Consider the following 26581-nt stretch of genomic DNA (forward strand, 5'->3'; position numbering starts at 1 on the left):
TATCTGCCCTCCTGCCTCTCCCAACTCTCCTCTGGGAGTGTGGCCAAAATATGACAATCTGTCAGTGTTCATGCAGAGACGGAGAGCAAATTGGATGAAAATTACGGCCTTGGTTTTTTAGGATGGCATCCAGAAAACCCGGGGAAAAGGTGATTTGAAAGTGAAAAAGGGAATGTAGCTCGTCATGGGCAGTCAAGGTCCCTCTTTGGGTCTGTTGTTGTAAACAGTGGATTTACTTCACCTCCTGCTCAGCGCCTTCCTTGGAGACAAACAACCCCCCCGCCCACTCCCACCTCCTTTCTTTCAGGCAGCCTTTCTGTTTTTCTTGGCAGATTAAAGATTTAGTGTGATATATCTGTGTAATTTAGGATGTGTCGTTTTACGAAAGGCTTACAGACAAGCCTTTGAATTAGACACAGCGCATGCCATCTATTCATACAGTATATCAATCTCATCCTTAATTCTCCTTTAGATATGATCAAAGAGACAACGGCAAGATAGACCTACCTATGTCTATATACAAAATATTGTCAGAAAAGTAAAAAACTGTAAATATAAAAAAAAAAAAAATCTTAATTATCTGTGAGTGCTTTCTAAAGATGCCTAAAAAACAATTTTGTATATAAAAAGATTAATGGACAGAGGTTGCCTCGTTTCCTTGAAATTAATGAATTTTTATAATGAATGCTGAAATGATTAATTAGCATCACATGAATCATGTTGTCAGCTCGTATGTTATATGTATATACATATCTCAGTGAACTAGAAATACTTCAATAATAAATAGGAGGTCTAGCATGCTTGATAAAGTGCTTCATTAGAGTGTTCTATTTATAAGCCCCAGATCTGATGTATTTGAGTCTTCGGAGTGTTTCCCCCCAAGATGGTTCCAAATAATGAGTGAACAAAGTGCCTACTGCGTGAACAAAAAAGGAAGACTCATTTATTGATATGATAAATATGAAGAGGAACAGTTCAGTTTAATAAATGTCAAACATCTGATTTATACATCCTTTTTTTTATTATTGCAACAGTACCAGTAAGGCAACTTTTTTTTTTCCACGTCTCTGATATTTTTGCTGCAGAACAGTGGTCAGAGAGTCCACCTTGGTGGTACCATTAAATAAAACACAGGGCGGACTGCAGCAGTGAGTGCATGACCTTCTCACCCTCAACCCTCCCTCCAGCCTTTCACCACTTCTCTCAGATGTCTTGTTCCTAGACTCTGCAGCACACATGCATGCTGGGCTCTCGGCTTGTCTGAGCTCGGTGACCAGGCAACAGTTGTGTAGCAATGGTTACCAGGACAACACCTTGCGTGTCACCTTGTGATTTTGTGAGGGATTGATTGACTGAGATGGCTTGAAGTAGAGGAGGGTTGTCGAAGGTGAAAGGGACTGCAGCAGGGGAGCTTTGATGGGGAGGAGGAGAAGAAAAGAAGAAAGGTATGGGGTGGGGATGTTACTGGCATTAAGAGGAGAATGGTTTTCTCACGCCATGAGGCATTTGTTAATGCAGGGTGGTGCACAATCACACTGACATTCAGGGCCACGGGTGAGGCCGAATATTGTCTCAGGCAAGGAAGAATAATAAGAAGTTCTTTGTCGGACCGGGCGAGCCTGCCTGCATCCACAAAGATGCCTCATGCCTGCCTCCTGCATCTGTTTGTGAGTGATGCCAATGACGCGGAGGAATATAAACAGAAGGATGCTAATTAGTCTGGCTTTATGTTAGTATATATGTTGTTGATTTCTACAAGTCAGAGAAAAAAAAGTAGAGAATTTTGACTGATAACGAGGTGAATGGGTTTCCAAAAGAGACTCAGTTAAATATAAATAGGATAAAGTCAACTTTACATTTTAAGCCAAATTTGATTTCTGTCAATTAGAGTTTTGAAATTCACAGAAGTGCCTGAAGTAAAACCTTTGGATGCTTGACGTGTGCAGTAATTAGTATCACCCCCTTTGGCGAGAATCAAGGCATCACCAGGTATCATTCTGTTTTTTATCAGGAGGGTTTCTGCAGTTTCACAACATCGCTGCTGTGAGAGCAAACCAATGATTTTTTTTAGTGGTGTTCATGACGGCAACTGAGAGGATCGCAGACAGAGATTTAGTCCACCACAACGTGTTTTTATAACCATTATCCATTCTGTTTTAAAGAGCTAACACTTGCTGCTGTTATTACGGTAAAATCTTGTTAACTCCATATTTACCTTACCTTAATTGCAGCAAAAGAGTTATTGATATGATAAACTCTATTTAGTAGCTTGTTTTCCATCTGCACTGCAGATTTTTGTGTTGTATGTTGAAATAAAGCTCATATTTGTGCAGAGTGCTCCTCATAATCCCTTTGCAGATAAACTTGAGGCTTTGATTGAACCTTTTGTCGATCACACCAGTGGTTCTCTTGCTTATTTTTGTCTACATTAGAACTGAAGGAAATAACTACCTGAAAACAGTTTGCTGCCATTCAGCCTTCTTATTTTCATCATAGCTCTGGGCATTTTCTTTTTAAATAACTGCTTGACTAAAAAACAAAAACTGTATTTACACAAAGTTATTATTATTCATATTTTTGCCAAATGTGCTACTGTTTTCTGGATGTACTATCTTCTAGTAGAGTAAATTTGAGTCAGGTATTTGCCAAGACATATTGAGGGAAAAAAATGTTTTTTTTTACCCCTGTGGGAAGCTTTAGGTCTGGTTTTTCTCCACCTCTGCATCGTTTCATTGATGTCCACATTTCACTGAGCTGTAATTACCACCACAGAGAGCTGGATCATCTCCAGTGTCATCAACACAAATGAAAATTCTAGTGTTATCGCTCAGAATAATGACTCTTAATAAAAGAGAGGCAGATGTGTTTGTGTTGGGGGTTCTCCTTTGACACATGTGGGACGTTGTAGGAGGAATTTTTAACTAAACCTAATAAATTAAGTAAAAGTGAAATATAAACTCTCCATTCCTTTACTTTTGTCAGACTTATTCTGCTTGGGTGTACAAGATGGAGAGATATTTTGAAAATTCTTAAAAACTGCTATGCAGATGGAAAGCGGATATCTTGTCCATGTTGATTTACTCACTCTTTCAAGCTGTGTTTGCTACTATAATTTCTTACATCGTAATTTTGACACATTGCGCAAAGCAAAAATAAACTACGCCTCCCCTTCCTGGGCATCCTCCATTCCATTTGGACTCAAATTAGGGACAGTAGGAATGGAGGATGAAAGGAAAAAGGAAGGCAGCAGGTTTGCTGAGATATGCCGAGGGGTAGAGAGGTGAGAGATAGTGGAGGGAGTGAGGGGAGAAAACAGACTAGCTGCATTAATAAGCACTGCTGGGAGCAGAGTGGTAGACACCCACAGAGAGTGCAGGATGGAGGAACCTGCTAAGGTGGCAGCTATATACTGCAGTATTTATTGTGTGCTTTTACGTACATGTTTGTACTGTCATGCATGTGAGCACAAAACACGCTGAGTTTGAAAAAATAAAAATAAAAAATCTGATTTACTTCCCAGTTTGATGGCTCCTCTGCAGGAGAGGACTTGGCTCAGATTTGTTTTAGTGCACAGTTGCCTGGAATCTGATAATAGGAAGAGAATTACGACTCATGAATACCTCTCCCAGGACACTTCATTCATACAACACTTCAACCAAATGAGGGTCCTCAGTGTGAGTGTTGAGATAAATTAGGTGCTCTTCAGTCAGGATGGGGGTGAATAGACAACACATGCTGCAGCTTGTTTGTCACTCCTCTGAAACTGCTTTGTAGTTTCCATCCTGCATATACGTTTGGAACGGTCCGCATACTCAGGCACTGATTCATACCTGTTCGGTGTACTCCGCAAATCGATTAGCCCATTCAAAGCACATATTCCAAGAAACTGTATAACAGAAATGACAAAAAATAACCATCAAGCAACCATCGTGTGCTTTTTTTTTTTTTTTTTGACATTCAATATGAGTCTGCTTCTAATTAGCTGCCATTACAACCTGTTCTCCAGCTCTTGACAAGCCAACCTTTTTTGAGCTACATGGAATAATGTGGTGCTTCAATTATGTATTGGGTATATGACGGATGAAGCTAACGTAATGAGCTCCACACAGGTTCACAGGTTGGTTGCACCCATTACAGCAGTGTGATCTCCCTCCCTCTGATCCCACTTGGCAGAGGAGAGAGCCTTTTAAAGACAGCAACTGTGGAGAGCAGACACTCGATGCCCTGTGCTGGGCATCACCAGCTGGGCTTGGCACAGCATCAACATTATTAGCACCGCCGCTGCCTCGGTCCATAGAAGCCTTTTGTGGGTGAGAACAAGTGAAGGGGAGAGGAGGGATAAAAAAAAAGAGGATTTATTATCATTTTTTACGTTGCCTTTGCTCCCTTACAGTTTACTGCTGTGTCTCATTTGTACATTGTTATTCCGTTACAAATCCCTAGATCAAAAAAGAAAAGAGTGTAAAAGAGAAATGAGTCCAACAGAAATTGTTAAAAATGAAATGACACAATCAGTATTTAAAAAGTTAAACATCATAAATAATACAAAATGCATGCAAGACACCTCTCAACAGCAACGGATGCCATGTCAGCATGAAGATTGGTTAAACCACAAGAGCTTTCCTAATCAGAGTCTACAACTTTGATCAGATCAGTATCGGACAATCGGCCCTGCGAGGTTAATGCAGCGGGGGCTCTGTGTCGAGGCTCAGAGATATCAGCTGTCCTTGGGATGCCGTGTCATTCCATTGTCCTTTAAGGCACATAACACACACACTCATACACACACTTTCATGTATATATCTTCCTCTTTTTTGGAATAAATCGTCCAAATTGCCCACTGCTAGGCAGTGAACCACATGTAATTAACACTGTCTGTATTGTTTACACTAAGAATTAAATGGGGACTCCCTGTGCACTGCTTACATCCTTCCCCTGCCTCCTCTGTTATCTTGTGTTCTCTGGCCACCCGAGCTCACCAGATGGTGAGTTTCATTTCAAAGGCCTGTTTAGCTCTTCAACCAGCCTCCTATGCAGCTCTGAATTCATCACAAACGAAGCCCACAGTCCTAAACTGACTTATAATATCCAGAATCCTTCCCCTGACCTGTTTACAACAGGTTTGAGCTGTAAAAGTTTAGTCACTCATCAAATTTTGAAGTGAGATGATGAGCTGAGGGGGAAATAAATACCTGCTGAGCCACCCCCCCTCCTGCTAGCCCCTCAAACTAAACCTGGTTGGAGACTGATTAAAAATATGAGGCTGGGCCATCATGTTAAACAGCTATTTAATCAGATGTAGGTTAGGCAGCATGGTGATAATTAGGGTGGACTCTGCATGGTGTTGCCTGAGGGGCTTGGTGGGACACCACCGCTCCTAGCAATCACAGTCTTTTTTGTTTCAGCTCTTAGGCACTGCTTTCTTTTAAACATATTTTTGTGATTATAAATGTTTAATCATTTCATTATCTAATATAATTTTAAGTTACTTTAATGGTTTTCGTGCAAGCTTGTATAAGCAGTCACCTGTCTTTTGATCCAGTCCAGATTCTGGGTAAAAAGTCAGCGGATTGTATATTATTAGAACACCATAATCAGATGCCATTTACATGTTTATTTATATATATTTGGACTCTACACTACGAATGTCATGTTTATATTTGATGGTAAACGGCGAAAAAGGAAATCATAGAAAATGTCAGAAGGAGGAGCTTATTTGACACAGGATGTATTTTATTTTGAAAGGATTTTGCACAGCAAGTGCTGCTGTCAAAAGTAAAGAAGTTAAACTAGGGAAATATATAAACTATTGTATTTTTTTTATTGTTTAACATTATATTTCATAAATGACTAACTTAATGGCCACTAAAACAGAAATAAAATATGTATTTTTAAATGGTTAAGTGGGATTTTGCAGCTCCTTTTGGGTTTCTGTCAGTATGAAACTGGCTCAAATGGCCCTTTTTGCATAAAAAGTTAAAAACCACTGACTTAGACAAGGAAAAAAGCAGATTGTTGGAGTATATTTAACATCAATAGGGTATTCTTTGTGTCATGAGGATGCTTTAATAACACTTGCCATTCTATTTCAAGTACATGCACATACATTAAACTGATTTCTGCTATCACCCTCAGAGTACCCTCTTCATCCCAGCAAAAATCTCAGCAGGATAGTTCTTTATCCCACTTAAAAGTGTTTTTAAATTTACAATGAAGCCTTAAATGCGCTTCCACATAAATCCAGCCGCTATCGAAGAATTTGTTACCGAGAGGTCCTTGTTGGCAGAAACTGTTCCCATGACAAAGCGCTTGAGTTTTTTTTTTTTTTTTTTTTTTTATACAGCAGGGCCTCTGTGCTGCTTCACGAAGTGAAAATGCAATATGAGAAAGGGATTAAACCTCTAATACAAAATGCAGAAAAGTAACAGTGACAGCACTGGCAAAGGCTGCCATACTCTATATCCACACTCTAAGCAATACTCACACACAGCTCAGAGAGACACTGCAGAGAGCAGCTGGGGAAGGCAGCGGGTCCACAAAGGGGATAAAAGGGAGGAAGGCATGGGGGTGAAAGCATGAGGGACTCCAGCAGAGCATATTCAGGAACAAAAGAGGAAAAACTGAGTGGGAAAAGTCGAGAAAAGAGAAGGCAGTAAATCGTGCCGTCTTTCAGTATCTAACAAAAATGAATTGACACTGCCCATTCCCTTTTTTCTGCTAGAGGATCTGAAACCACCATAATGTCTCCAATAAATCACAAATGTCACTTTTCAATGTTTTTCCAGCTTTCATTTTTCATTACTGTGCCTGGAATTAATATTTGCACAAATGTCAACGCAGAGTTTCAGTCTCATCATCCTGGGTCTCATGATGCCCATCCATGCCAAAAAATAAGTGGACACATAAGCTCAAAATCTCATCACAGCTGCATTCATAACGATATATAACCCAGTCTAAACTTTAGGTCATTTATATAGGCAACAATAAAATTATGACTGCATTAAAAGGGAGTGTTTCTGCTTTTTTTGGCAGCTTTTCGTGGATAATGTTACATGACAGGACTGAATAATTATACAGTTCGTAATGGCGTAGTTACAGCTGGAAGGCCAATTATGCTGTTGTAGGTGGATGTGGTACATCAAGTGCAGCCAGAATGCTGTGATTCAAGTGTTGTTAACTCTATACTAGTGTTTTGGAGAGATGTGTCAAAGATACGACGCATTGATCTAAAAACAGCGCAGCTGTGGTGTCCGTGGCTCTGCAGTTGACAGGTAGAAAAGATGATACTGACTATAAATACATTAAAGCCCTTAAAAATAGTCACTGAGGATGGAAATGAGCACACAGGCAATCAAAGACTCCTTTTAAATGTGATGAAGGATGACATGTTTGCTTAAAGCAAATGATATCACTCGTAAGAAGCATTTAGAATTAAAAAAAATCCTTAAGAAAACATTTAGTTACAAAGAAAAAAGTGGGTATCAAAATATCCAGAAGAGCTGTTAGTCCACCTAACAAAGCAACAATACACATATTCACTGAACCAAAAAATTGATTTAAAGAACTCATGAACAGCAAAAATGTCAGAGGGGGATGTATTGACTACTCCTTCAACAATAAACAACAATAAAAGCAATGTGCCAGTGACTGGAGCTCACCAACAAAAGAGCCTCCTCTGTGTCCTCCACATTGCTGTCAATCACTCCCACAGACTCCCAGCATGTCAGCAGAGCCACTCATGGCCTCGAACATAAATCTCTTTCATGTCTAATATTTCTCAAATGTTGGAATAGTTTTTAAAAAGGGCAGCAACGCTGTGGATAGGCTTTTGTGTATTTCTCTTCTTAAAGTACCGAAGGCTCGCACTGAGATAATTGTTTGGTTTCTCACAAAAAATGAGCCCTAAAAATAAAAATAAATTGGTCAAAAGGATTGAACTTATTAGATGTAATAATAGCCTGAGGAAAAGATCGACTTAGGACTTCAGAAAGGGGTTGACGGATCTCTGTGCACTATATTGGAGACAGAGATGTTTTGGAGCCTGCATGACGTGACCCTTAGCAGTTTTACACTTCAAGGACCTGGCTTCACTTTTTGATCTGCTTCATTATAAAATGTCTGGTCTGCTTCTGTGTCTTTCTGCGTCTGTGCAATGTCAGACTGAGTCAGACATTTTGAGATCATGACTCTTTAGGACCATCTGGTTGTGAGCTCATCATTCATCTTGCAGCTGAAAACATTGGAGCGTTGCACCGAATGAATGTGGGATCAGTCCGACTCATCTCTGACGACATTTCATCTCTGCCTCATCATTGTAGATAACGACACAACATCTGGCTCTAATTTAGTAGCGATGCTGTTGTTCCTGATGCTTTTCTCATCGTTTTTCCTCAGTCCTGCTTTGATGGTGTTTCATTGTTTAATGGTTGATTTGAATTTAATATTTAAAAATCACTATAACTTAACCTTTTTTCGCAATCATTCTGAAGTGAAAGTGCTTTAATTTTTTTTCACTTTTATCAGACAGAGTGCATGAAAATTTGCATATATAATGTTCATATACTACCTACCAGCGTCCATGCTAAACCTCTTAGCAAATGAAGTAAATAAAGTTTGTCACTCATCCGTGTAAACACTAAAGATTCAGCGATTAAAATAATCTTAAAACTAAAATTAATTGCAGCGACTGCTCACTGAAGCAGCTCAGTACATCTAAACTATGAAATGAAATTAATTATTACCTCTCTCTTCAATCAAATCATCTAAACCCCATGGGTCCATCTGTGATCTGAAGGCAGAGTGACTCCAGCTCCGAGAAAACAAAGAGCTTCCGCCTCTCCCGCTGATTCTGAAGCTCTCATGCTGGTGGCAATGCTGCAGGGATGTGTTTTTGTTGCAGTGAATAATCTCTGAGTGGTAGTGTGTCTGTTGTTATCGTGTGCCTCGTAGCTGCAGCCCAGTGATGCTTGGTGAATAACAGATCTGTGCTTATCTCATAAGAATTAATCATATGTAGATGAAATGAATAAACAGCGGAGCACATCTGCAGCCAGAATGCATGTCCATCATCGACTGAGATGCTATATATGTTTGTGTCTGTGGAGGAAAGCCTGAGAGAGAACATCTGTCTGCCAGGAGGTGACAGCAGAAAGAAATGTGTCATTTTTCCGGGTGCTGGACTGTCTTTTTTTCCAGACAGACGGGAGCTGGTGTGAATGTTTATGCAGCAAAAAGGCAAGGTTTTTATGAAAATACACATAAAGCCCCACTGCAGTGAGGTTCACTTGTTTTAAATGAGAAAACGGTGTGCAACAAATGAGGCGTGCGCGTGAACAGCTCGCACTTTAGAGGTTGTCAGAGCTCGCCGGAGTGCGCACACGTCTTGTTTGCTGGTTTCTGCGTGTGTTTTCATATCTGCACACACCTCACGTATCGCATTTATGAGAGGGGGGGTGAAATGCAAAGGTGCACAAAGACATCAAGGCAGGAAAAGATGAGTCGTTACAAGAGGGAAAATGGTCTTTTGAATGGTATATTTACCAACCAAGAAAGGACTATAATTTCAGATGGTCATGCGGGTGCTTAAAGGTAGACACACCGGAGAAGAATACCAAGGTTTAGGGTCACTTCTTTGAAACCCTCCACCCTTTCTGTCTCAGTGTCCCAAAGGTGCAAAATTGATTCCACTTAAAGCTTTTAAAGCACCCCACAGGACCTTTGCTTGGCTCTGTAATAAATATCAAGATTGCTCCTGGATTGTTTTTAAATTGAATGCAATCTGCCAGAGCCGTGAGCCATCATTTCATATTTTCTCCTCCAATCTCTGCTTCCACTTGATGCCAGCCTCCTTTTGTTTCCATCATTGGGGATTTTGAGCAATTGTTCTGCTTCAAAGTAGAAAAGAGATCTTTGCCTTGTAAATCATTTTAAAACAGACAAAATGATTCATCACAGCCACGTAAAGTTAAAACATGGGAAAAATATTTGCAGGGGATGCTTGAATGAAAATGGAAACTGATATGGTTATATAAAGCCATCCTGCTACGAGGCTGATGAAGCAATCAGTGAATTCATTTTGGGAGGGGCCATCAGAGAGCAAACAACACAGCTTGCATATTTATATCCTTACCTTGGCTCATCCATAATGGAGGTCTCACATAAACCGATTTGTCTGGGAAAAAATAAGTTCTACTATTTTCCAAAGGCAAATGAAAATAATTAGTTGTAAATTTTGTTATCTTTAAAGACACGTGACACACATTTACTCAAAATTAGACAAAAAGGGATTTCACAGTTTAGTCTTGGTTCATTTTTTTTTTGGGGAGCTGGTTTAGCTCGTGCTGGTTTGCGGCGCCTTCCATCCGTGAAACCAGGGTTCGACTCCGGGCTGCTCCCTGTTCCCTTCTCTACCTTTGTGCCGGTTCCAAGCCCGGTTTGAGAAGGTTGCGTCAGGAAGGGCATCCGGCGTAAAACATTGCCAAATATACCATGCGACTTGTTCGCTGTGGCGACCCCTGATGGGAGAAGCCGAAAGAGGAAGAAGTCTTGGTTCATTTTTGATAGCACTTCGACCTTGAAACGTTACATATTAAAACATAATAATTGATCAAAAATAACCTGTTGGTGTGTTTTTTGCTAAAGATATTCACGAAATCAATAAAACGTATGCTCACTGTTTTTTATTGCACTTTTCATTTGAATTGTCTTTATAAACTTGTGCGATGAAAATTGAAACTCACACAATGCAGTGCCAACATGTTTGAAACATTTTTTTTAATCTAACTATATATATTTTAACAGTACAGTAAGGTCGAGTCCAAATTCATTACATACCCCTACAGCTTCTCCCTACTCCTAAATTTCGCCCTCCAAGCGGAGAGTTATGGAAAAATCGTGTCTACAAATCCAGACGTTACTACCACTCAATGACATCATCGATAGTTGCTGGTCATCTAGGTTAAAGCACAGGTGCCTGTGCTTGGAAAATACACAACAATATGACAATATGACAAAAAACAAAAAGTAATGACCTACACTTAAATGTAAACTTCTGTGCTTCAGAATACACAAGAAGAAATGCTTTTCCTTTAACAACGTGGATCCCTCTAAAGGCAAAGGGATACCCAGCCCTAAGTCGCAACTGCTCCCCCTTATAAAATCAAGTTTGGACACCGCTACAGCTCCAAATGCCTCTGCAATTGGAGCAATAGAGATAAGCCAGAGGGGTAAGAAAGCAGTTTGGATTCAGGCTAATTTTTGTGATGTTGTTTCTATTAAATTACCGCCCCCTCTGGTGGAGGGTGTAACTGCAGTTCCAAAAATTTGTTCACTCAATTTTTTTTTCATCCTGCAAAAACTACAATTACCAGAGCCCAACCCTTCACATTTAGTATCAATGAAAAGCACCAAATGCTCTCTGAAGATACAAAAGGAAGTAATTCAGTAGTATGCAGTGGTTAGGAGATATTCAGGTTTAGAAATGTCCTCTACAAATGGCAAATTTGCCTTTCTGGTAGTTACAAGACGTTTTATATTTATTTTGATGTGCCATATACTCCTGATTATTGATTTGTTTATGGTGTTTTTGTATCTATGTATCAATTGAAAAATGAATGATCGGTTTGTTTGAGTCATTAAATAGTCGGGCAAACATTTTTTATGCAGCTTGAAGCAATTTGTAAAGGATGCAGTGTGATATCTTATTTTGATTAGACTCATCCTGACGTTGTCTCATTAGATTGGTGCGTGGTGATTCACAGCCTTTGGTTTTCTTTGAATAGTTTGTTTCAGAGGCTGCTTGTTGTCATCGATCATGCCTGTTGCTTTTGAAAGCCTAAACTATAGCGGATTGTGTGAAATGGGGGAAAAGCATAGCCCACAATCTTTGGATGATCAGGGGTTTTTGCGTGTATTTCAACTCTGCTTGAGCAGCATGTGTCTGTTCTGTGATCACAGCTTGTCTCCAGTTCTCTGAAAATATCAAAAGAAGCTCTTGTCTTTTTTGGGATTTCATAATATTTAATGTCTCTGAAATATCTGGAATAGTGTTGAAACACAGTTAAACTATTGGTTTTAAAAGAGAAAATAGGACTCAAGCCCTTCTTGTTGTATTTAATTGCAAATCCATGGTTTAAATTATTCATCTTTTAAAGCAGAAAAACAAAAATTGCATTTGGCACAGATTTCTATGCAAGGATTTCATGAAATGATGAGCAGCCTGCTTTCACACATGACATGTTTAAGAGTTTAGTTGGATTTTACACTAAGGCAAATTTCAATATTAAAAGTGAACTAAAAATACGCTTTCAAGCTGAACTTTGAGACAGTTCTTTTTTTAACAAACAAGTTGTCATCTTCGCATTCCCAGAAGAGCCTTTTTTCAGGAAATATATTTGGAATCAAAGGGATTAACTGAAAGTCCGATGCACACAGTAGATGAAATAATGAGATTTTGATGGGGATTTAGACTTAAAAGGAATCGCGAGGGGTGGAGAAAAGCTGACAGGTCGCAAGCAAAACTAGAATAAAAGACTTTTTTATGCTAATTTTATAGAGATGCTTTAGTTATGAAAAGAAAACAATGTTTTTTTTAAATGTGCCCCATCTGCTGATGGATGAACAAAAGGCTCAATGACTGACAAATTCAACTGCACATTTTAATTGGTAAAAAAATGCATAAACAAACATAGCAAATCTCCTAATTTAAGATTTATATTGGTGCAATAAGCAACTTTTATTGATATTCAAGGTTTCTTTTTTACCCGGCTCAGATACTGTTGGCTCAGAGAGCAGATGTGTCTCTCCTCTCAAAGCAGAAGGGATGAAAGAGTGCAGAGATGTCTCCCACTCTGTGATCTCCAGTTGCCTTTGACATCAGTAGCCACCAACTCCAAAAGCACCACAGAACCGGGGAGGACGGGCTAAAAACGGATCTTCTCACCACTGTGACCACACATAAGCTCCATCCCCTGCTTTCTGTCCTCAATTTACTCTTTCTTCACAGCTGAATGTAAGATTTATTGATGCACTTTGCCTGTCAACACTAATAAAGCACGAGCACAATGCACAATAGAGCACACTTTTGCCCCTTCCAAACCCACTATACATCTTTTTTTTCTGCCACATGGGCAAAATGGATGCCTCAGTGCACCTATGGAAGGAACATAGGAAACCGATATGAGCTGAGCAGCAGGCCAGCTTATTGTCTCCTGCACACCCACAGAGATTCTATAATGTGGCCACATACACTTTAAGTAATTTTCCTACTCTCTTGAAGGTTGGTCATCCACTTGTCAAATAAGGCAGAGTATTTGAGCCTGTGTGAGACCATAAAAAGGGGATCTGAGTTGAGCTGTGAAGTGTTGACCTGAGAAAATGCAGCATGTCTTTAAGTCCGAAGCATAAAAAACGGTCTGTGTGTGCCGGCTGGAGCTGTTAAAGAAACCCTTCGCGCACAAAAATCCAAAATTTAAGCTTGAACATTTACTCCCTTTGATGACTTATTTCTGAGGTTTGCGTGGATGGCTGTCATGGGTATTTTTTTATTTTCTATATGCGGTGAAGCGTGGATTCCAGTCATTTTTTTCTGCTCTGTGCTACTATGTGGAGTGAGAGCTGTCGTGTCTCCACTGGTGCCTGATTCACGCTTCCTCCCTCTGGAAAACAGGCTCACCCATCAGGATCCATTAGTCTTCACACTGACAGGCCAGCCTTCCACTGAAAAACACTCCCATCCACAACTTTCTGATTGCCTCAGACGTTGGTCGGATATATCCACTAACAGGCCGAGATGCAGTGTGATTTGTTCAGGGCATTTAGAGATGGCAACACTCCTCATTCACACCCTTTAAAAAATGCACAAGACTGTTTTTGAATTCTTTATGTGCCTCCTCAGGTGAAGGATGGGAGGAAAAGGGGAAAAAAAAGGCGTCCAGAAGTCTGATAATATTTCTGTTGTGCTTGCAGACGGATGCGGCTCTGATGTACGACGCCGTGCACGTGGTGGCGGTGGCGGTGCAGCAGTCTCAGCAGATCACCGTCAGCTCTCTGCAGTGCAACCGTCACAAACCATGGCGCTTCGGAGGCCGCTTCATCAACCTCATCAAAGAGGTGCACAGCCGTCACCGCAATCATATCTCCTCTTGACCTTTGACCCCATGAATCCTTAGCTGTGTGTGCATAACGACTCAGTTGCTTCCTTAATATTACTACTAGATGAATTTTCACAGCAAATAAAACCACGGGATTGTCAATTAAAGTGAATTAAATCTCATAAACTTCTCAAACTTGAATCTCGGTGTCGATGGAATCTAAATAAGTGCTGCATTATCTGCAGCCACTGTATTTATTTCTGGATGTTACATCCTCCATACCCGACGTTTTCTGTGTGCTTATCTCCTGTGTTTATATCAAAGCCTCTGTGTGTCTCCTTAACTCCAGTCAGGGTCAGCCATTTGCTTTGTTCTACAAAGCTCTTTCATTCTGTGGATGGTATCATTGCAGGTAATTTTCGGAATGAGCCATTGTTGTAGCCGGTGCTTCCTCCCCCTCCTGTGTCTGCTATCGCTCTTCACGCCCGTCTGTTCCTCCCGTGGCTTTGATGTGAAACTTCAAGCCCAATGAACCACATGCATAATGAACTCTTACCTGTCAAACCTGCTTCTGTTCTTGCTACTCTGTTGTTTCTTGTTATTTTGCTGGAAACAGCAATGAGGAGAGGGCCAGATGGAATTAATCCCAGAGAAAAAGAAATAATAATAACGTTTATACCAGCTAGGCTGATGCTGTTAATGAACACAAGTTTATGGATTTTAAAGTGTGCATTTCTCTTCTTAGGCACACTGGGATGGTTTGACAGGACGTGTTCTATTCAACAAGAGCAATGGACTGAGAACAGATTTCGACCTGGATGTCATTAGTCTGAAGGAAGAAGGGCTGGAAAAGGTGTGCGATTATTAGAGCTGTTGCTCTGCGACTTCGGAGCTTTAGGCCTAAAAAACAAAATATTGGTCTTGATACTTTGAAGTGCTTAATTTGCTGTACGACAGGTGATATCGACTTAACACTGGCTTGTTTCAGCAGATTGGAACTTGGGATCCTCCCAGTGGACTCAATATGACAGAGACTCACAAAAGCAAGACATCGAACATCACTGACTCTCTGGCTAACAAATCCCTGCGTGTATCCACCATACTGGTAGACACGGCTGAAAGAAAACACACAAGCCGACAAATACACACAAAAATATCCATTACAAAGCACACAGATATCTGCAGCAGCTTGTTTCCCCCCCATACAGGAGGAGCCATATGTGATGTTTAAGAAATCTGACAAGCCTCTGTATGGAAACGACCGATTCGAGGGTTACTGTATCGACCTGCTGAGGGAACTCTCTGGCATCCTGGGCTTCCGTTACGAGCTGCGACTAGTGGAAGATGGGAAGTATGGAGCGCTGGATGAGAGCACAGGCCAGTGGAACGGCATGGTGCGGGAGCTAATGGACCATGTGAGTCAACAACCACCAGGGATTTTACATCAAATTTTTATACACAAACAAAAATTTCTGTTTTGTTTTCATCATTAAATTCGCAACTCTGTCAAAACAGACTAAAATATTCTCCCTTCTTTAGTATTTTATTAAAAACATAGCTATTTTATAAGGAAGGTAGGATCATGTCTGTTTTTTATTTTTTATTTTTGCCTTTTTTAAGATGAGATTACAATACCAAAAAATGATGCAAAAAACCCCAGAGCTTTCTTCTTCTTCTTCTTTCTGCTATGAATCGTTTTCCCCTTGTTCTCTCAGCCGCTTTTTGCCTTTTCCTTCCTTGCCGCACCATCCTCTCTTGCACTTAGTCCCAGAGAATCTGTGATACGAACCATTAATCTTGATGGGCAAATGGGTAATTGCAGTAGTAGATAACACACACATAAAAAAAAAACAGGAATAATTGTTTTTTACCACTTCTTGCCACTTTTTTGTAAATTAGCCTAAAACATAAAAACAGTTATGAAAGAAACGTTTTTTTAAATGGAAACTTTTAATAACAGGCAAATCTGAAGAAAATATGAAACTTTGTTTGTAGTTTCAGTGTCTTTGCCTCAACTTTAAGTACTACTTTTACAACTCTTTGTTGCATAGGTCTGGGGGTTTTAGGAAGAAAAAATCCATTCAGATAAAGATTAATGTAGAGGAAATTTGTCTTATAAATATTAAAATGAAGAAATAATATTGTGAAGATTTTAAATTAAGCAAAAAACTAAAACAGGAAAAGCAGCCGAAGATGAAGATATGTCTTGGAAGGATTATGCAAAAATACTTCAGAGCAAATGCTCAGCAGCTCAGAAGGCTAATGTTATGTTCAGGGGGACATGGGGTTAATTCGTCACAGATTAATCTAATCCCAAGATTGTTGCCTCAATGACTCACCTTTGGCTTCACATAAGAAGGATCAGACATATAACCTATAATTTGCGGAAAATCTCAGCCTCCTACCTGCTATTCTGGCAGAAGTAATGAAACTAGTCATTTTCTCCTCGACATCATTTCCCTCCTCCTGTACATATTGACAGGATCAGTTGTCAACATAAATCAGATATTAATTTTTTTCCGATCTAGTGGACTGCGATGCATTTCTCCCACTCAATGCCACCGCTATCATCTCTTTGCAGAAAGCAGACCTTGCAGTTGCTCCTCTGGCCATCACCTACGTCAGGGAGAAGGTCATTGACTTCTCAAAGCCCTTCATGACTCTGGGGATAAGTATCCTGTACCGCAAGCCCAACGGCACCAACCCGGGAGTCTTCTCCTTCCTCAACCCCCTCTCACCCGATATCTGGATGTATATTCTGCTGGCTTGCTTGGGTGTCAGTTGTGTGCTGTTTGTCATAGCCAGGTAACATGTCAACCCTCTCCTGCTTTCCTTCCCCACCTAACTACCTGATTGCTCATACTAACATGCAGCTGTTGCTTCTTCCCATCTTGCCACAGGCCTTGTTATTGTCATATAAGTTAGTCATGGGAATAAATATCAGTCAAAGCAAACATTTAACTGAAAATACCATTGCATGCTTCAGACCAACACATTGTTTTTGCTTCACAGGCATGATTAAGATTCTTTTGAATAAAGAGGGAATAAAAGGTCTACAGTGGTTCAGTGTATTCAGAGAGGAGAATACATTTGCATACGCATCTTCAACTGTAAGGCCAGCTGCCAAATGTCTCATAATCAGCTATAATGAATGCATAACCTACAGTTCTTGTTACACTGTTTTGCTGAACCTATCTGCCTGAAATGCTCCGTGCATGACTGACGCAGTCTAATGTATGCTAACCCCAGGGCTCAACCTCGTCTTTCATCCCCAGAGGTTTGGGTTTATTGCACGTTTTTAGAAAATGTTATCGGCAAAATGATCACTGGAGAAGAAAGCAGCAACTGTCACCTAAGTAAGTTCAGAATATGCAAATGTATATCTTTAGCTCTTTGCTTCCGCACTTGGTTAGGGTAAGTAATTAGCATTAAATTGCAAAGTGACTCAGTCCTTTTCTACACAGTGTCAATGAATGGAGTGTGCTTGAAAATATGAATTCTTCCCTACATTTCTCTGAGCTGGTTTTCCCATAAAAACTGCCACCAACAGATCATTTTGTTTACATACAGGTTATTCATGTGTATAATAAGCTCATAAAGTCTCTATTTTGGCGAATGAAATTACCTGAAACTCACTAGGGATTCACATGTTTAAGTCAATTCTTAAACACATTCCCCCCTTTGTCTTTTCCTCGTTTTTTCGCCTTTATCTTTTTGACAAAGCCATCTCATTTTAGCCTCCAGAGAATTGCACTTCACTCAGGGGTTTCTGCCAGCCCCGTTTGTGGCTGAATTGATTACCCTCTTTATCAACAACAAATGGCATTCTCTGAGATTACAAAAGAGAACGCAAACACTCATCTAAATATATTTGCGGTGCATTATTGCATGCTCCAAGCTCCTGGTGCCTGGGAGTTTTAACCTCTTCGCAATACAGACTTTTTTTTTTAACTTAGCCTTGAAGGGAAAGTCAAACAATCTGTAAAGACAGATATAGCAATTGAATCCCACAGACTGTTAATGGGGAACCCATGGTTTGTGTTTGTGTTGGTGGGAGAAGCAAAGAGGAGGACACACAGGAACATGGCAGAGTTAAAGGCATAGCGAGTTATTTTAGAATTCAGAGTGCAATACGACCTGTCCCCCGAGCTCGTGGTGAGGAGGTGACCTTACATCTGCATGTCCCACTTCCCTTTCTTCCTGGAGATCGGCGTGCAACACACGACTTACAGACCAGCTGCAGGCAAAGGTCAAACAGAGGAGGCATCAGGCCTGTACACAATATGGATGCTGAGAGGAACAAACACAATCCAATCAAGTGTGCGTTGTATAGATCTACACCCACAACCTTGCCGCCTACATACATCACATGTCAGCCTCAATCTGCTTTAGCTGCACGCAGCGACTGTGAACAACCACGGAATATATTTGACTTTGAAAAGGATTGATTCACAATTGCAACTACAGAAACACACACACAAATAACTATAAAAGCATTTGTGGAAACATTTTGAGGCACTGATGTACCCAGACATAAATAGAAACACACACGTAGGTGCACACACACACATCATTTCTCCCACACACTTCCACAAGGCCATTGTGCCATTAGAGTTGCCTGTGGTTCCAAGGAGACAGAGCTCATTGACATTCCAGTAAATCAGGCATCCTGTTGTTGTTGACAGGAAGAATTATAGTGTGTCATCACGGCCATGTCCACATAGATGATTCCTCGAGGGGACAGCGAGGCAAAGAGCTGTAAAAGGAGAGCAATGTGACAGATATGTTGCCACCTTCACGACGCCTGTGAAATAATACGTTTAATTAGACCGCAAACAAGATGATTTCAATAAAAAGTTCCTCTTTGCATTGATTGCAGGCTTTATTCGTCACACAGACAAAATTTGATGTTGAAAAGTAAAAAAATAATTCAGCAAAGGTAGAGGAAGGATGTGAAGTACAACAGAAAAACAAATGTATTAAATGGAAAAGGATAGCTGTCTCTCTGAAGAAATCCATGTTGACTTGCTGTGATCCTTCCCTCTGAAAGGACAAGGTGACCCAAAAGCATGCCAACAACAAACTCCCACATCAGGCAGGCTTATTCTATTTCATTGTGAAGGATGACTCACAGAAAAAAAATCACCCTTTTCCACATCTATGTGAGCCACCGTCTGTGTATTTTTATTTATTTTTCTGCTCTTTTTTTTTATTTTTGCACAATCGCAGCCTTAAATGTTCATTCATCTGTGTAATGAGAGGTTTGTGCTCTCCAACCTCACAATTATACCCCACCCTGTGTAATTGTCAATGGACTTTTCTTGCTGACACAGTCTGGTCACGTCCTGCACTGACATTCTCAGTCACCTGAGGAAGAGTTGATCTTCTGCGTTTCATTATATTTCCCACTAATTACTGAGCATCACGGTTTCTGACCTCATTTGCTTGTATTTCCCCCAAAGATCTAAACTTCATACATCGACCTGATTGATTTTTTTTTGTGTTTGCCACCCTTCTTAATGTTATACTAGCAATTAGTTGGGTGTTAAGGCAAGCTGTAATGCCAGTAAATACTCCTGCAAAGACTAAGAGCACATATCTGTTCCTGTGCATCACAAACAGTCTCTGTTGACAAATTGGTGTCACATTTTTACATAGTCTAAGCCCTTAAGACTGCCCGCAGGCTTATTAGCATGCACTAACTTGGAGAAAAGCTCCTCAACAGAAGTACCTGACAGAGCCCTCAACTGTGCATGAACAATGTTCTCTACATCAGCCACTTCAACACTAACTCAATCTGTTCCTTATGCTTAACACAAGCCCAATCACCTCACTCTAATGCTGTGCCACTTTTGCTTAGGATAATAAATTAGAAATGTCCACAACTGACCCAAAGACAGTGAGAATGGGCTAAGGCAGGCAGCAAATAGATAGAAGTGGGTAAACGTCAAATGCTGATAGAGAAAGCAAACAGCTGGAGGTAGGATGCTTTGAAAGCTGCTGAGATGGAAATGGTACAGAATGAGGTGAGTGTGCAAAGGAAGGGTAAGAAATAAGAAAAAGCTACCAGGAAAAGACCTGACTCTGAAAAAAAGCACAAAAAAAGGGAAAGATAAATTAGTCTGGAGCAAAAAAATAACATTTTACGGAGGATGTGGTTTAGATTAACAGCCGTTGCAGTTGCTGGGAGAAACTTTAAAGAGCTTCAGAGTAAGTAAATCGAAATCGAGCTCCAAAGATCATCACGCACAGGGACATTATTGCTCCTGACAGTGTTATTCCATTCTATTGATCTGCTCTTACAAATAAACTGATGGCATTTGAATATGCCGATAAAGTGATTTCAGCAAAAGCATAAATGATTCGCTGTGGTTTTTGCAGGCTCTCTGATCAGAAGGCCACAATTCCATTCATACATTTGCTTTGTTTATTAAAGTTACGTTTTATCAGCTGTTTAATCTGCGCCAGCAAAAAAAAAATGTTTGTTTTGTGCTGACTTGTGTTGTCTTTCTGCTTTTTTTCCTTATAGGTTTAGCCCTTACGAGTGGTACAACCCCCATCCATGCAACCCAGACTCGGATGTAGTGGAAAACAATTTTACGCTGCTGAATAGTTTCTGGTTTGGAGTTGGGGCTCTCATGCAGCAAGGTAGTTACCTCAGCCTGCGGCTACAGTTGCTTGGTGGAGCTGAAGCTCTCTATACCCCACTGTCCTTTAGAGCTGATATTTTTTTTTTAATCCAAGCCAGTGGCAATGAGAAGAGAACTCTGAACTGAAGGTCCAGGAGTTAATGTCCTATTTTTCTTCTTTTTTTTTTTTTTTAATAAACGCTGTTGCACCGAGCAAAAGCTACAAATAAATCCCCAAATAAGAATTGTGAATATGAAAGAGATTGATTTATAACCTTTATGTCACTCCAGCAAAATGAGATTTACTTCAGGGGCTATCAGACCAAATACTTGTGGGAACTCCCAGAGGATATTCCACTATGGAGTTCAGCCAAGAGCTGCATGCTTTCAAGAGCTTTTCCTCTGTTTGCATTGCCAATAACAACAGTGAAATAACAGAGTAGCCTCCCAAGGTTGGCTTACAAGTTTTAAAAAAAGCCCCTTTTTCATGTGGTCAAGAAAGATGGAGGTTAAATGTCTGTCTGGAACCATGTTTTGTTAGGGTAACTATTCGATCAATTAATGTACACTTGTGCCAACTGGATTGGGACGCTTCATCCGACTGAAATAGAAGCCACAGAAAAGGCTGCAAAAACAGTGCTGGAGCTGTATTCTCCTTAAAGAGCAGAGAGGGAAAAAATCTGTGCTTCCTTCAGGGAAATACAATCAAAACATGTGTAACTGCACTTAAAGTGGAAACTGACATATTTTTCTTGAATTTAATCATAGTGCAGGAAATGGTAACTACAAAATGAGAAGGCTTTTGATCAGTTCCCGTTACGTCTGCTTCACAGTGCAGTGCTGTCATCTCGTACAAAATGTCCCAGAAGGATTAGCACACTATTTACAGCACAAAGGAATTACTCCTCCGCTGTGAAACCAAATGGGAGAATATATATCTGTGCATTGACTTCCTTATCTATCAAATCCCACGTCTCGGTATTTTACTAAACCGTGAAATTTTTAAAAACTGGATTAAATCTCTTGACACCCCAAGAATTTATGTTTTTCTGTCAGCACATCTGGACAGATCACTCCCTGTTCCTGTCTGCATGTTTGCATGGCTGAAATACGCAACCTTTTTCTATTTTTCCAACGGGTTTGCTTCATAACTTAGGCTAAACATTCACCGCTAGCAGTGATACCCTTTAATGATGTTCTGCTTCCTCTTCTCTTGCTATTGGTTCATCAGCACCTCAAGATCAGTGGGGTATGGAGTCAGGATGTGAGGTTACCTTGAGTACATGACTCTCTGGCCCAAACAGCCTTTCACTTTCACTCCACACTCTTCTGAACAATCAATACTGACTTAGTTTGATTTAAAATAATTGATTTATGCAAACACCTTGTTCCCAGCAGATGTTTAAGGCAGCTATCCAGTGTCTCTTGCATTAGTGAAATCGTTCACTTTGACTGAGACAGCATCATTTACTTGTTTGAAATGATCTTGTTTATAGAAGAATCTCAAGTGGCCTCACCTTTAAAGTCACCAGCTTGTCTGTCATAACTGAAAACAGAGATCGTCCTAAAGCTACATTTACCCAAATAAAATTGTAATGGTTTACATGCTGAAATTAAAATCCGGCTCTAAAATCTGTTTCTATTTGTGCAGGTATATGTGTTTTTTTGCGTGACATTCTCTCCTGCCACCTCCTTCACCTTAGGCTCGGAGCTCATGCCCAAGGCCCTGTCAACTCGAATAGTGGGAGGCATCTGGTGGTTCTTCACCCTCATCATCATTTCCTCATATACAGCTAACTTGGCTGCCTTCCTCACGGTGGAGAGGATGGAGTCACCGATAGACTCTGCTGACGACCTGGCTAAACAAACTAAAATCCCGTATGGGGTGGTGGAAGACGGTGCAACAATGACATTTTTCAAGGTAGCCGGGTCTGCCAAATGCGGAAGTTTCATTTTCAAAGTCCTAAATCTAACTAGTTGTTCATGCAGAGCAGTTTTGTGGCTGCTTGAGACACCAGTATGTCAGTAGAACAAATAGGAATCCCTTGATAGACGTTGACTCATGACTTCAACAAACATTTTCTTAATGAATGTAGCCCTGAGCGCCAGTCCCAAGCCTTATCTAATAGAGAATGATTTCCATTTAGTGAATTGTTGTCCCATTTAGGAAACAGATTAATGGTAAAGCAATATGCATTAAGTTTGGGCTCCTCTGTGAGGGTTAGATATATGTGAGTGATGTCATGTTTCTGTGGTTCAGCTCCAAAGCCAACACCATGTTAGGAATTTGTCTGTTTGATAAGAAAAATTAGCTTTTTAAATGCTCACTCCATAAAATGAAGTTTTGAGTGTTTTTAACATGTTCTTATGACATTTTCTCATATATACATCTATATATGTATTTATATAGATACATATATATAGAGATAGATATCTCTATCTCTATATAAGAGCAGCCTCTTTGAATTAAGAGTTTTAAATGGATTTCCAAAATCTTCAATTGTTTCAGACTAATCAGACACACACATTTGCCATGGTAAACATAAGAAAACAGAAGTATTTAAAAATATAAGGTGATAATTAATAACTAAAATATAAACTCTGAATGATGAAGTTTGCCTGAAGACGTGATCAGTAATTGCATAATGTGAACGCATGTTATAAAAACCACAAGTAGCCTTGAAGACAAATCCTTACAAAAATGAAATAATCTCATTTTAGAAAACTCCTAAAAATTCTACTGCTTTAGTAAAATATTAAAAAGTAGCTATTTTGTGAGGAAAAACAAGCTGAAAAATAGAAGTAAAATCCACCCCTTCTGTGTCTTTCCTGAGTTTTTGCTTTGCTTTTGTACAGAAAACAAAAATCTCCACCTATGACAAGATGTGGGAGTTTATGAACAGCAGGAGGCAGTCTGTGATGGTTAAGAATGTGGAGGAGGGCATCCAACGTGTCCTGACCTCCGACTATGCTTTTCTCATGGAGTCCACCACCATTGAGTTTGTCACGCAGCGCAACTGCAACCTCACACAGATCGGAGGCCTCATCGACTCCAGAGCCTATGGAGTGGGAACACCTATGGGTAAGTCACACCACAGTGTTCCTTACTGTGTTATTTAGGTCAGAGAGATGCTATTATTACATCTTCAACAGAACATGGAGTGGATGATAAATGACGGTGTAAACCACTATTGATTGATGATAGGTTTAATGTTTCAACAGAGCAGGATCTAAGAGGTTTAACTTAGTAAAAAAGTAAATGACTGAAAGGCAGAATTTATGGGAGAAATGTGCCAGCAGCCCATAGCCTGAAGAAGCGAGTTTTGTCTCTAATCTCAAAGATTTTCCCAAAAAGCAAAAGAAAAATCAAAGATGAATCTTTTTTCTTCGTTCTACTTGGGGGTCACAGAAGGCAAGGCAGGGAGTGCGAAGCATTAGAAACATGGAGCAACTTGAAAGCAGAGGCGGTGTAATTCCCTTTGACTTACTCTGTTCTGAGATGTTTTTGGTCATTAAATCACAACTAAAAAGCTCTTCAGAGAGAATGCGATGAGCACTTACACCTGTTTACAGCTCTCCCACAACTCAGCCCTAATCAAAACCATCATATAATCTGGGGATGACGCAGAGAGGCTGCATCCAAAATAAATTAAAGCAACAATTTACTGAAGCTGAGCGACCTGACTGAAACTATCTCAAGTTTCAAGAAGTATTGCCAGCTGACAGGTCTTCAGTGCATTGAATATTATAGAGAAAAACACACTTCTGCTGCTGATTCAAGAGCAATTATGAGCCTATGGGGATGATGGAACTGTCATTCCTGTAAAAACAGCCGCTTGTCTCTATAGGTGATGAAAAACTTTACGATGGCTTTAAAATTTACATATAGAAGCAAAGACATGGATCAATTCCCCTTTTTCCCTTCCCAGTGTTTTCGCAAATCCAATTTAACTTTGTGATAAGCTGTTTAGTGTTCAAATCCATAAAAGTTAGTAATTAAAACGCCCACTCTTAAAGCTATTGCTGCCCAGAAACACGTTTCTTTTTTTTCCATCTTGATGTTCATTGCTCAACAAGCAAATTAGAGCCGGCAGAATGTTTCCTCGGCGACAGAAAAGGTCTTAACTTCATTAGCTCAAAATGATTTCACTTTTCATGCCAAAAGCAATCGTGGGAGAGTAAGAGTATTTTTTTTAATGGTGGTTTTGTCCTTGAGCCCTTGTCCCATAGACCTAAGGCTTCACACCCACCTTTGTGGTGCAGCGTTTCACTGCTACACCGCATTTCATTTCTCACAAGACTTTTTGCACCATTAAACCAAAGCCTAACCTTTTAGTTCTTGTCAGCTTTCAAATGTCTTTTTCCCCAAAACGCAAATATGTCATTCACATATATTGACTTAAACAGTGATCACCCTAATACTTGAGGCCAGACTGTAAGAATGATGGATGTCTTCTGGTGTAGGATATCTGTCAGGTAGTTGTATATGCACAGTGTGTCAGGCACAGCGATTTTCCATTTACCCAGACTCCACTCCCCATATCCTCCTCTCTAAGGACCCATCCTATTAGCATTTATCCAAGGCCTGTTTTGTTAGACCATCATTAATCATTTGAAATATGAGAGTAGCTGGAATCAGGGGACTCGGATACTTGAAATATCTCTTATCTTTAAATGAAGAAGGGGTATGCTGCTCACATGCTTTATACTTATAGGAGTGTGTTTTAAGAGCGGTACATATATACATGCTTAACGAGCAAAAGTGTAGGTTATCGTCTCAGAGTGCAGCAGCAGAGGTGCGCTTCCACAAAAGCATTATTTATAAGGCAAAAAAAAGAAGGGGGAACATGCTGCCAAAGAAAAAATCCGTCACACCTTGTGTTTTCAGTTTTGTTCCGACGTCCCTTTTGTCAGTGGAAATACACAGAATCTTGAAGATGAAAGGGTGATGGATGGTGATAGCTAAATGATAGATGAGACACAGACAGAATGAGCAAAAACGTTCTCACAGGCAAAACCGGATGAAAGCGAGTGGAAGCGCGCACTGCCTGGGATTCAGCTCGTTTCCCTTTTTGGAGCCCGAATGTTGTTTGTAAAATAATCCAAATTAAGCCTGAATAAAAATGTGATTGATAAACGCATTTGTTGCATGTTTTTTTTACAACACATTTTGTAAGCAGTAACGCCAAGCGCCTCAAATGTAAATGTACATCCAGGATTCATTATGGATGAGTTTGTAATCACTTAAACACACTAACAAGCCCTTAAAGCAGTGCAAACACCAGTCCTCTCAATAACTGTAAGTCTCTCTTGGCCTGGCTGAGGCAGAGTATGCACTTTGACTTGATGGAGTATATGTTGTGACACAATATGGATAGGAAAAAGCACGCCCCTACTCTGCCATGATTATTGCTGCTTTGATCACGCAGGCATCCAGCCGCGCTCTAATGTCACTAATTCTGGCACTTCTCTGCTTTCTGTGGATTTCACTTCTTTTTCTCAATATCCACATGCAATGACAGAGAAACTATCTTCAGCACCCACGTACTGCGTAATCCCAAACATATACAACCATGTAATGTTCACCCCACATGGGCTCTTCTGTTTATAGGCACAATTTATGTTTTCTGAAAGCGGGTGCAAGCGGCAGCTAATTGTCAAAATCAACGGCAGCTCTGCTGCACAAAGCTGGATGATTGTTGCCAGCTCTCTGAGCATCATAATTCCCACTCTGCAGAGAAGTGTGAGAATTTTGGAATCACTCTGCGAAAATAAGGATTAGCGGGATTTGAAAAGGGACTTACAAAAACTCCCTTTTAAGAATCCAACAATAACATGACAGGTTATGTGATCGCATGCAAG

The 26581-nt window shown here is 40.2% G+C and overlaps 1 protein-coding gene across 2 annotated transcripts in view; it reads left to right on the plus strand.

Moving 5' to 3' along the window:
* The window catches only part of LOC101173029 (glutamate receptor ionotropic, kainate 2), a 68559-nt gene that overhangs the window by 31062 nt on the left and 10916 nt on the right, over nucleotides 1-26581 (plus strand). For both annotated transcript variants that reach the window (XM_011491587.3, XM_004083458.3), the window contains exons 7-14: nucleotides 13966-14109; nucleotides 14836-14943; nucleotides 15082-15195; nucleotides 15299-15505; nucleotides 16672-16895; nucleotides 20620-20738; nucleotides 22423-22640; nucleotides 23576-23801. In XM_011491587.3, coding sequence (XP_011489889.1) covers nucleotides 13966-14109; nucleotides 14836-14943; nucleotides 15082-15195; nucleotides 15299-15505; nucleotides 16672-16895; nucleotides 20620-20738; nucleotides 22423-22640; nucleotides 23576-23801 — 1360 coding nt within the window. The remainder of the gene's footprint in view (nucleotides 1-13965; nucleotides 14110-14835; nucleotides 14944-15081; nucleotides 15196-15298; nucleotides 15506-16671; nucleotides 16896-20619; nucleotides 20739-22422; nucleotides 22641-23575; nucleotides 23802-26581) is intronic.

The sequence above is a fragment of the Oryzias latipes genome, chromosome 24, assembly GCF_002234675.1.
Source record: "Oryzias latipes chromosome 24, ASM223467v1".
NCBI lineage: Eukaryota > Metazoa > Chordata > Actinopteri > Beloniformes > Adrianichthyidae > Oryzias > Oryzias latipes.